General features: G+C 38.6%; 1 protein-coding gene across 2 annotated transcripts in view; it reads right to left on the minus strand.

Moving 5' to 3' along the window:
- Positions 1–13,032, minus strand: part of tbc1d19 (TBC1 domain family, member 19) — a 141,044-nt gene that overhangs the window by 989 nt on the left and 127,023 nt on the right. For both annotated transcript variants that reach the window (XM_043693542.1, XM_043693551.1), the window contains 3 exons: positions 11,660–11,751; positions 8,707–8,822; positions 7,614–7,684 (listed from right to left, as the gene is read on the minus strand). In XM_043693542.1, coding sequence (XP_043549477.1) covers positions 7,614–7,684; positions 8,707–8,822; positions 11,660–11,751 — 279 coding nt within the window. The remainder of the gene's footprint in view (positions 1–7,613; positions 7,685–8,706; positions 8,823–11,659; positions 11,752–13,032) is intronic.

The raw sequence follows: 13,032 nt of genomic DNA on the forward strand, positions 1-13,032 counted from the left end.
ACACTCTGAGAAGGGTGAACAGCCAGAGGTCGTGGTCCATAATCAGGAGAAATGATAGAGACAAAAAGAGGGATGAGAACCTGTAGTCATATTTTAGAGAACTAAGAAAGACATTTTAAAAATAGGATCTTAATGGTAGCAATCTCTGGATTACTCCAGGACCATGAAATAATGAGGACAGAAATAGGCTGATAAATGCATTGCTAGATGATGATGTATGAAGGAGGAACAGGAACTAGTTTGGGGATGATGGTTCTTATAAAGCTAGAAAAGATGCATTTCACATAGCCAGGACCAGTATCTGGCACTCTTTTCGTCTGTCATATAAGTTGCTGAGCTTGTTTGAAATTTGGCAGTTTTGCATTTGTCCTGATGGCAAGCCAGAAAAGCTCCAGCAACATGTCTCTTTTCATCAATTTTAAAGTTATGTACCATAAAGTGACCACTTCAATAATTTGATTTCAATTTCAACCAAATTTCTTATGAAGTTCTTCATCTGATGCCTTCATGTTTTCATGCTGTACATCTCTATAACTCTAATCACTATGTGACTGGTTATGGATAAAGAATGTTTTTAAAAGATTCTCCTTTGATAGCTCAGGAGTTGGGCTGTACTGGATCATAAAACCAACATCTTTAGGCTGCTGGTCCAACTCTGACTTGAAGGAATCTTGAGTCTTTTAGCGATGGTGATATAGCGAGGAGAATAGTTGCCTTCCAAACAATTGACTTCTCTCGATTCCTGACCATCACAGTTTGTTCACATCCAAATGTCTCTACTTAAAAACCCCAAGGTTTACACTGAACCTGATCCACCAGTGGTGAGGATTTAGGGGACTATAGTGGTACTTTGGTAGTGTCCCTACCTCTAAGTCAGAAGGCCCAAGTTCAAGTTCCATCTGCTCTAGAGGTTGTAAACATTTGAACAGATTAATAAAAATATCTATAAGTCTCTGGATTCCCTTTCTCAAATAACAGAGTGACATGCACCATTTTCCAAACTACTGAACCAGTTCTAAATCCTGAAATCTCGGAAAACTATATTAGAACATCTCCAGTGAAGGATAGGAGATTTCCTTTGCTAAAATACTTTAATAAATCAGATTTTTATTTTATGTTTTAGTTATTTACAGGATGTGGGTATCTCTTGCAAGACCAGCATTAACTCCTAATCTCGAATTGCCCTGGAGGAAGTAATGTTTACTTGCCTTCTTGAACTGCTGAATTCTGTCAGGTGTAGGGATAACCCCAATATGTTTTTTTAAATTCATTTTTGAAATGTGGGCTTTGCTGGCTAGGCCAGTATTTATTTCCCATTCCTAATTGCCTAGAGGGCAGTTGAGAGATAACCACATTGATCTGGGTCTGGACTCACATATAGGCTAGACCAGGTAAGGGTGACAGTTTCCTTCCCTAAAGGACATTAGTGAACCAGATGGGTTTTTCCAACAATCAACAACAGTTTCATGATCATCATTAGACTCTTAATTCTAGTTTTGTTTTATTAAATCCCACCATCTGCCTTGGTGGGATTTGAACCGAGATCCCCAGAACATTGTGTCAGTCTCTGGATTAATTGCCTAGCAATAATGCCACTGGGCCATTGCTGCCCAAAACATTAAAAATGGAGTTCCAGGATTTTGATCAGGCAACAACAAAGGAACATTGATATAGTTCCAATTCAGGATGGTATTTGACTTGGAGGGAAATTTGCAGGTGATCGTGTTCCTTTGCAACTGCTGCCCTTGTACTTTCAGATGGTAAGGTTGTAGATTTGGAAAGTGGTGTCAAAGGATCCTAGATGAGTTACTACAATGTATCTTGTAGATGGTACACACTTATTGTGGGTAAATCACCACAAGTTACCTTCACTTTAGCTACTTATTAAGAAACCTCCTAGACAATCAAGTACTAAAACAATGATTTAAACTTCATTGCACGTTGCAACCAAAATACAACCCTCAAATAAGAAAGCAAGGATTCCAACCAACAGTGTCTCTAGAAATGTCCAGAGTTCGATCCTTGTGCAGTGTTATTCTGCTATTGAATTGCTCTGGTTTTGGATTCTTGAATACATTTCTCTCTTTTAAGTTTGGGATGTGACATTATTAACAGTTCTTTAGATTCTTTTGTCCCAAACAATGATTACTCTTTTGGAGACCATAAATCTGGTAGCTTGCCTCCTTATCAGAATTAGCTCCAATGTTCCCTGTTGCATTTGAAGTTAACTGACTGTTTGAAACAGTCTGCCTGCAATTAACCCCTTTACTTCAAGACATTCTATCCACAGGCAGACTTAATTTTCCATTTGTCATAAGATTGCTTAAAAATCTGCTGTCTTATCTCTTCTCTCCCTAGAAATGGCTTGTTTGTTCCTTCATTTCAGTTAATCAGCATGTTACTTTTAATTCCTTTGTAACAGCTTCTCCTTGCCCGTTTCATCTTGGGAAACAGTTTATTTCCGAAAGAGTTATTGCGGATTCTTTCAATCCATGAGGTTATTAAAGTTCTGAAGTTCACATTGTCACACAATGCTCCGCTGTGTTTCGGTGTAATCATAAGCAAACATCACCACATCTGACCTTATAATGGAAGAAAGGTTATTGATGAAATACCCAAAGGTGACGGGGCCCAGGTCAAGACCCTGAGGAACCCCTGTAGTGATGTCCTAGAGCTGAAATAACTGACTCCAACAACCATCTTGCTGTATGCAAAGCATGCTAGACGCATACCATTGACTCCAGTTTTGCTAGGACTCCTTGATGCCATACTTTGTCAAATGCTACCTTGATGTCAAGTGTTGTCACTGTCATCTTATCTCATCTATGTTTGGACCAATGCTATAACGATGTCAGGAGCTGCATGGCCCTGGGAGAATCTAAGCTGTGCAACAGTGAATGGGTTATTCGCTTGCAAGAGCTGTTTGATAACACTGTCATGACACACTACTCATAGGGTGATGAATGGGCAGTTTGAATTTGTTCTGCTTTTTGTGCATGTGACATACCTGAGCAATTTCTCATTTTGCTGACATGCTCTCTTGCACTCTTCATTGATCTCCTGGCTTTATAGTAATATGAGAATGGGGAATATGCCGAAACAAACTACAAATTGTGGATGAATAAAATGTGATGGCCGCAGCACCTCAGGGATGTCCAATTTTGAGTTATTAATTTGTTCAAAGTGTGCCCCATTTAGCACACTGCATTTTGACAGTACCCTCAATATGACATGGCCTCCTTAGTGACTGTGTTACTATCACTCCTCCCGATACTGTCATGGACAAATACATCAGCAATAGGTAGATTACGAAGGTCAAAATTAAATAGATCTTTTCCTCCTGTTGGTTCCCTCACCACTTGCCACAAATGCAGTCTGACAGCTGTGTTCTTTCGGATTAGACCAATTCGTCTGCTACCATGCCACTTGTTGGCTATAGATATTGAAGTACTCCACTCCATCATGCACTTGTCACCCTCAGCACTGCCTCCAAGTATGCTCAATATGGAGAAGTACTGATTTATCAGTTGAGTTAACCACAATGCTGTAGGTGTAGACACTAGATTTCCTTCTGTAAAGGTCATTAGTGAACACTACTGGGTTTTCCTTTTCAACAATCGACAATGGTTACATGGGCTAGATTTTTATTTCAGATTAAATTAAAATTTCAACATCTGATACGGTAGGTTTCAAATCCATGCCCCAAGGACATTAGGCTTGGGTCTCTGGATTGCTGATCCAATGACATTGCCACCATTAACAATTGGCAATGGTTTTATAGACATCATTAAGCTAGCTTTTTAATTCTGGATTTCATTTTTTTTTATTAATTGAATATAAATTGCATCAGCTTCCTTGGCAGGATTTGATCCTGTGTCCCAGAGGATTTGCCGAGGCTTCTGGTCTACCAATCCAGTGACATTGTCAGGTCACTAAATGTTCAGAAACAAAGTAAGGACAGGTAGTTAATGCTGACCTCCTTCTCGACTTTAAATACTGATGCCAAGTAATTATTCAACTTGTCTCCTATTTCCCCATGACAGTATCCGAACTAGCAGTTTAACTAGTATTTGCTTCCCAAATACCCTCTTTTGCAATAATTGCTTTTTTTTTTGCATGTTGATTTTGACACCTCTTGCAAATCTTTTCATAGTTTCTTTTATTATCTGTTTTGTCACCCTTTGTTGTTCTCTGTATCTCTCCTAATGATCAAGGCCTGTGCTATTTTGTGCACCTTTGTATTCTTTTACTTTTAGTTTTATACTGCCACTTGCCTATTTAGTGACTCTTGACAATTGGTTTATATTACGTGCTACCTAACAGTATACAGAGGAACCCCGATTATCCGAATGGCATGGGCGGGGAGTATTTTGTTCGAATAATCGAATGTTTGGACAATTGAATGCTGGATAATTGAGGTTCCTCTATACTAAACTCAATTATGCTATGATTGTTATCAGCTAAATGCTCACACATCATGAAAGCTGTTAACTAAATTTGGGTTTTTACTCATCACTAAATCTAATAAAGAACAAGCCCTCCTGTTGGTTCTAAAATATATTATTGTGAAAAATCTATCCTGGATACACTCCAGATATTCACTTCTTTTCTAACATGTTAGCCTGCTTATTACAATCTATATGAAAGCTAAAATTACACACTAAAACTGACTTGCCTTTACAACATACTTATCTATTCTCTATATTATACAATCTATTATTTCACATGTGCTATTCGGGGATATATACACAACTCACATTAGAATATAAGAACTAGGATCAGAAGTGGAAATTCAGCCCTTGAGCCCACTTGCCACTCAACACAATCATTGCTGATCTAATCTTGGCCTGAACTCCACTTTCCTGCCTGTTCTCCATATCTCTTTAACCCATTGCTAATTAAACTACAGAACTACTACAGTTCTGCAGTCTTTCCAATTTCTTAATTTTACCTACAGTCTTCACGATCTGATTATTATTCTATACATCCTCCCTTATCATTGATGTGTTTCATCTTTAAATCATTTGGGTTGCTCCTCCCTGTCTACTTTTTACCTCATCCTTCCTATGAACTTTAAAACCTAGCATAGCTAGTTTCCAATTCTGGTCATCTCATTAATGGCCACCATGTCATCACCTCCATGTAGAATTTGTGATTACAATTAATTTAAATTACTCATTATTTGCATATAAAATGCTTAGTTGGGTTATAGGCTCTGTCCTTTTGCTCTAACGTTTTACTAAGCTATACCTTACTTATCTCTCCTGGATTAATTTTGAGTTTTCATTTACCTCTGGTGACTGAGGCATAATTTCTGACTGTTACACTGCTCTCTCGCCTTTAATTTGTTTTTGAAGTACATTTTGTGAAGCGCTCCCCTAGATTTATGAATTTAAAGCCCTTGATACCTCACAATTTATCATTTCCACTAAGATCATGTGCAAAGTTCAGATCAAGCAGCAACTATCCCAAAGTTACAGTTTCTTCATGTCTTAGCCTCTCAAAATCTAGTAATCAGTACTTGAACAGATTACCAGGATTATTAAAGTCCCTTCCTGGAGGAGTGACAGTGACTCGGCAGAGCATAAACATGCTCTGTTTTCAGAGTAATAATATTCAGCCTTTCATCACAGTCGTTCTGTCAACTAATTTCTCCATGAATTTTTCAAGTTTTTTTGTTTAATCAACATGTTCAGGGATGGTTTGATTAGATTAGATTACTTACAGTGTGGCCATTCGGGCCAACAAGTCCACACCGACCCTCCGAACAGTAACCCACCCATTTCCCTCTGACTAACGCACCTAACACTATGCGCAATTTAGCATGGCCAATCTACCTGGCCTGCACATGCTTTGGACTGTGGGAGGAAACCGGAGCACCCGGAGGAAACCCATGCAGAAACAGGGAGAATGTGGAAACTCCACACAGACAGTCTGGCGCTGGAATCGAACCTGGGACCCTGGTGCTGTGAGGCTACAGTGCTAACCACTGAGCCACCGTGGCGCCCAGTTGGAGATGCTGGTGTTGGACTGGGGTGTATAAAGTTAAAAATCACACTTGAGAATCTAACTTTCAAAAATGTTTGTGCTTTACATATGAAAGAACGGAAACCAACATGGTCATTCTAACAGATGAAAGACTTAACAAACAATCCAGGTCTTTTTCAATATATAATTTCAGTTAAAACACACTGTAAACTTTTGCTATAAATTCTGTGTAGTACAATCTTATACTCCACAACCACCTGAAGGAGCAGCGCTCCGAAAGCTAGTACTTCCAATTAAACATGTTGGACTATAACCTGGTGTTGTGTGATTTTTAAATATGTTCAAAGATGTTATTACACACCTCTGGAGCAGATAGGACTTGAACCCAGGCCTCCTGTCTGAGAGGCAGGGATACTCCCACTGCACCACAAGAGCCCTCAGAAAGTGCACAGTCCTCATTAACCTGTTATAAGAGATGCAATAACACATCTTCGCAGCAGGTTTTACTTGAAACCTGGCCTTGAGCTTAGAAGTAGAAAAACTACCATTGTGCCATAAGAGTCAATCACGAGGACCTGAATACGCTGGGCAAATATGACCTACAGCTAAAATCTCTTCTTCTCCTCCTTAACTCCTAGTGATGTGCTATGTTCTGCATCACCTCTGTTCAATTTCCCAGTCATGTTGTATTGCAAGGGGAATTACCCACTACTGCATCCATATTTGTGGGCAAATCGTTTGTGCAGAAACGTTGAAGTCAAGCTAGGGACATGACACAGGGACAAAGTTCCTGCATGGTGCTATCCAGTGGCTACAAAGAGGTTGGATGATGACTGCTGACTTTTGGAGGGGGTAGGGTTTTAAGAACAAAATTGAGAAGTTTGCACGACAACAATCTGGCCTGGCTGACAGAATGACAGTGATGAGAGAATGAATGTTGTCATCCTAAGAATGATGAGCAGGTTCGGGCTTAACAGAGTCACTGTCATTCCTCCAGGAAGGGATGTTACTTATCATGGCGATCTGCGAAAGTACCAATTGCTAGACTTCAGTGCCTGTCACACCATTCCCTATAGACTTGAACAATTTTAAAAATTATAAACAATCAAAACACTTGTGTAACTGTAGTAACAGCTAGCTGAAATCACTTGGCAACTAACCTGAAAGTAGTCAATCTCTTTATTAGTACTGGTAGGAGGTCCTTTCCATTGCTGTAGGTATGTTCAGCTATGTGTAATCATGAGACAGCATTAGCTGAAGTGCTGAGTTCCAAAATGGTAGCACTGGCTTCACATCAGTACGGCATTGAATAATGTCATGAGCTGCCTAGTGTGCATTCTTTCCTTGGGAATGCAATGTTTTTGTACTAACACTCTCACTAATGTGGCTTCTAGTACAACTTGTACCAGAAATGTGCAGCACACCACAGAATATATTGGACTTCTAAGATACCAAGTGCCTAAGAAGCAGATGTTGCCAATCTGCACTGTTCACTCCTGAGCTAATAATTAGCACATTCTTACAATTATCTGATGGAGAGTGGCAACAACTGTTCCCCAAAATTCTAGCCCAGCCATAAAAAAGTATAGCACACTCTATTCCACAATGAAATTAGAACTCCTTACTTCAGCTGTAGCAAGTGATGTTGCCTCCATTAGATTTTCTGCTCTGAAAGCAAATACAGCAGCTGCTAATACTGAAATAAAACAAACTGTATTAAACAGAGTTAACATTTCTCCAGGGCAGTATCTAAAAATGTCCAGCTAACCAAGTACCTAGGTAGCCTACTGATTGGTGTATTTTGTTGTCCCTTAATGTAACCAATAGCATACAGTAAATAAATATCAAAGCTATTTTCACATATGCATGCCTATCAAAATGAGTTAAGTCAGCACAGTAGCAATGCTCCAGAGCTGCTTAACTAATATCCGGTGAAGGTTTGTATTCCTAGGGAATAACGTTGGCAAAAGAATTAAACAGGATTTTATATTCCATAGTTTCTCTGATGCATTTTCTTTGAAATGATCAACAGGAAAAGTTCCATTGTCTTCACCACTGTCACATCAGTAAGGTACTTTCTTTTGTAAAATATCAAAATAGTCCTTGTAGAAATTGGAGCGCAATGAGCAGAGCAGATGCCAAGCAGGAATGCTCCCACAAAGCAACAGTACCATTCTTTCTCGAACTTTACCTAAGGGTCACTAACAGTGAGATTACTGCCCAAAAGTCATCGATTTAAAGTGGTCGAGTTGTCTGTGGAAACACAGCAAACAATGATAGCCCACCTTGAAAACACAACTTATATCCAAGACAGGGATTAGGTGCATGCTGATGGCATAGTGCTGGTTTTGCATTGTAAATAAGCCATAATCAATTTTACCATACCTTATCTGAATGAATTTATCAATTTGAGAAGACAGAAATAAAAATAATATTAAGAAAACCAATTAAGGAACAGTGCTGTGATGGATTGGAAAATTATTTAGGCAATATGTTAGGCCAATTATGATTCTTTTTAAACATTCAGGCCTTTTCACAATTTTTCATTATTCATGCAGAAACTAGTTGCTGTTACCAAAGACACTCAGTGAACTGTGCAAAGATGTAACACCCTCTACTGGCAATCAGCCAGAACAACATACCAAATGTGTCTTGCTGGAGCTCGGGTGTACAATTACAAGCGCAATTCAAAGAATGCTAGTTTCTTTGTACCCATACCAGCAAGAATTTCCAGTGAGTTGTATCCCAGAATCCTATCCCAAAGAAGCAAGAGCTGATCAGTTGCTAGGTACCCAGAGAATGCCCTCACCATCCACTTAAATGATATTCGAAGTCTGGAAAAAAAAAGATATGAAAGGAACATTGAATTCAGAATGTCACATAAGGCAAGCTGCATGAGCACCAGACTGAAATCAGAATCTAAGAGTGTAATTTTAATGCTGTCTATCTCTTTTTTTAAAATAAGTTCATGAATTCAGGCCAACATTTCATGATAGAAGAAATTTATGTGAACATTCATCACCCGATACACGTTACAACAAAACTCCCTGGTGGTTCAGTAGCAACCCATGCAGACGTTGATGTCTAGATTATCTTCTGTCTATATTGCATTAGCTGATTTTTCTCACAATAATTACAGGGCACTTGTTTTGGTCCCAGTGTTCTGAGGTTGAAGGGTAAGAATCATCCAGGGTTCCTTGGTCTGATCATTATCCTAATGTGTGTGAGACCACTGGGTGAAGATAATGTTGGAGTAAACCAGCAATACTCTATGATTGAATCGCAGCCAACACTAATTGGAAAACCACTCAAAGGTTGTCAGTAGTTTATCTAGTATTCAAATGCTTGCAATGTCCATTTTTAACCACCAAAGGGAAATGTATTCTAATAGCAATGAATTGCACTGAGGATTTATGCATATTATGATGAAGGTTGAAACTTTATTGCTGGAACAGCACAGCAGGTCAGGCAGCATCCAGGGAACAGGAGATTCGACGTTTCGCACTGAGGATTTATGCATATTATGATGAAACCTATTTCAAACGTTCTGTGAGAACAGTTAAATGTTAACATACAATTGTACCCTACCAAAGGGAGGGGCTTACTGCAATTTTTTTTATACGTCACTTAGGACAGTTTAGGGGTCACTGAAAAGCAGCTCCAGTTGAACTAAAACAGGGGCAGATTGTGTTTGAAACGCTGATTGTTGTACAGGGAAGAAATCAAGAACGACTGACTAGCTCTGTTTAATCAGGACCTAGAAACAGTTCTGGAGAGCTGGGAAAGTGAGAAGATTTCTGGCTGTGTCTTGGCAGATGTTGTGAGGGGCTCAGAAGAAACCTGGGAGCATTAATACTTCAGAACAGCTGAGAGAATGAGGGCTGAGAAACCACAAGCAATATTTCCTTCATACAAGCGCGTAAGATTAGAATTTAGGGGAATCCCTTGGACAGAGCTAACTTTATGAAGCTAGGTGTTGGTGAAAATCTGGAATTATGCTGGTGAATAAGTACCAGAGTGCAGTTTCAGAGTTAAGGTGAACCTAAACCCAAGACCAGAAGGTCATCAACCAAAAAAAGGAACAATTTACAGGCAGTCCATGACAGAATCACTCTTGAAGTTTCAAGGCCAGGTCACTGTAATCCTTTATTAAGTTTATTGAGATTTGATGACCCCTCATGTCACTAAGGTCTGGGAAGAGTTGCTAAGAAATCTGGGTCAATTCTCAGTGGTAGAAATAAATTATACATTATTGTAGACTGGATTGCTGTCATAGCTTGTACTATAAAGCAATGTTGTTTGTACAAAACTGAGAGATTGTGTGGCTTTATTCTCCTGGATGTCACCTTCTAAGGTTTAGTGGTCCCTAATCAGATCCTGACATATAGTCATATCATTATGGATCATAACTGTAAAAGTGATGGTCTACTCTGAGATCATAACAGCTTAACCAAAGATCTTTACACTGATTTTTTTCCATCCTTTGTCATAGCTGGCTTCCACAATCGCCAAATTGAAGGAGGTAACATAAGAGTATTATTTAGCATTAGATCAGAATTTTGGGTTAAACATTCGGACTGAGTTCTGATGAAGGACATGTATCCAAAACAGCCAATTTTCATAACACAGGCTGTAGCCTGTTTTCTTGAGCAGCTGGGGCTAAATAAATCTATCAAGGTTCAAGTTTCAGTTCAATATCCAGATTCCTGCAGTGAATGCATGTGTGAATGATGACAGCATCTGGCATGATTGTGATGCTCTTTCCACGTTGAATAACCTGCGACATTCACAGCTGAAAATTTGGCAGGACACTGTCATATAACTTTGGTAAAGGATCACTGGCAACACTAGTGAAACTTTCATTGCAGAAGCAAACACAGCTACCATCTTTACCAAGTACATTTAAAACTTCCCTCTTTTCTCCCTGATTAAACAGTTTGCCATTTAGGTACACAATTTTACCCTAAGAAAATGTATTACTTTGCCAATTCCCAAAAAACATTCTCTCTTTAATACTTCAGTGACTTGTCACTCATTGGCCTTGAAGGCCTCTTTCAAGGTATGGTTAACATACTTTGTAAAAAGAGACAGAGCTTGAGTAGGTAGCTCAGTTTATATCTTTGGAGAATTTGCAGCTCGAAGAAGTCCACATCGTTTATGTCAGATTGTAAATAAAATTGTGAACCAGGCTGAATGCAGAAGGGAGATTTAAATGCAAACACCAGAAGCAAAAAGAGATTATGAAGAAAGATGAATTGCTAACATAAAAGGAAATCCCAAAATCTTTCAAAAGCACATCAAGGTGGTAAAAGGTGGAATATGGCCAACTAGGGACTGAAAAGGGATTGACACTTAGAGGCAAGAGGGATGGTTGAGGTGTTAAATGAATACATTGCATCTATCTTTACCTAGACTCTAGCAGGACCTCAGTGACAAGAAGGGCTAATATTGATACAAAAAACCGAAAGAACTGTGGATGGTTGAAATCAGCAACAAGAACAGAAAATGCTAAAAATATCTCAGCAGGTCTGGCAGCATCTGTGGAAAGGAATTAGATTTAACATTTTGGGTCCAATGACTCTTCTTCAGAACAAAATTGAAATACCTTTTCTCAAAAAAAATTGGCAAACTTTTAACCACTATGGATAGAATCTTCAATGTAAATACTTACGGCTGTGCTCCAATTTCGCGCAAATGGTAGAAGAGTTGAGGAAGGTAGGTCTGAACGAGTGTCTCAAACACCAGACAAAGTGACACAATTCCCTAAAAATAGAAAATTAACAGCATTCTTGCAACATCCATAGCAATCAAAATAAAAACAGATTTCTCTTTTAGGCAGAAACTAAACTTCATCTGCTTGCCAAGGAGAACATTAATCGCAAAGAACAAGTTAATAAAAATCAAGAAATCCTCCCAGTCTTCAACAAATTCTTCCATCAGTCAACCTCAAAAGCAAAATAATCACTCATTTAACTAATTTACAATTCATCTGTGGAATTTTGTGTAACTTCTTTTAATTGACAGAACAACAATTTGTATTTATCTACCACCTTTAACAGATACAGATCCCAAGATCAATTCAAAAATCAAAAGAGAAAACTATAAATGGATAAGTGACAAGTAATGAAAAGCTTGCTGTAGGTAGGTCAAAAGAAAACTTTGAAATAATATGATACAAGGAGATTTAAGAAGTATGCCAAGGACAGTGGTGGTGAAAACTAAGGATCTCCCGTCAAAACTGAAGGTGGACTGGACAAAGGCATCCATGTTTTTCACAGAGTTTTAGAGATTGTAAGATGATAGGTAAAAATATATAAAATAGAATGATTGAGTCTACAGAGACAAATACATGAATAAAGATTTAAGGTGGAACGAAGTTAAGTGATACTGCAGTTGGAAATTTACAGCCTTGGTGATGACTGTTTTCATTACAGATTGCTAGAGATGGAGGAAAATTACTTTAAATAGAGATTGTTGATTCTTCAGTAAGTTTTTCACTTTTCAAATGGAAGCCTTCTGTTAAGAGTTTAATTAGGACCATAAGCTGTGGGGAATCATTAAATCATTGTGAAGGGATGGTTCAATACCCCTAGTGTTAATTGGCAAGTTGTGGCACATCCATTGCTTCATGCTGAACAGGTGCTCTGACAGCACATAAATAGTCATGTGATCAGGTTATCAAAAACATGCCTAAATGGTAGTACTGGATATCATTAGAATTATATACAGAAGTAGACCTTGTATCTGGCGATGATGTTGCTGAAATTATAACCTGAAGCACCTTAAACAAGGCAGTATTAAGACTTGAAAATATGTCAGTGTTGGATATTGTGATGACCCATGTGGTTTTCGGGAGAAATTTGCTTTTCATATTGCTTTTAGAACTGGGCTTTATCGGGAGTATAGTCACATTGGCGGAGGTAACCATGAGGAATACAGTGTGTCAGCGGGTCAGTTTCCTTGAACAATATGTTATGGATCCAACCAAGGATCAGGATAGTTTGGAAACAAAAACAGAAATTACTGGAAAAGCTCAGGACATCT

This window comes from Chiloscyllium plagiosum, chromosome 1 (assembly GCF_004010195.1).
Source record: "Chiloscyllium plagiosum isolate BGI_BamShark_2017 chromosome 1, ASM401019v2, whole genome shotgun sequence".
Lineage (NCBI taxonomy): Eukaryota > Metazoa > Chordata > Chondrichthyes > Orectolobiformes > Hemiscylliidae > Chiloscyllium > Chiloscyllium plagiosum.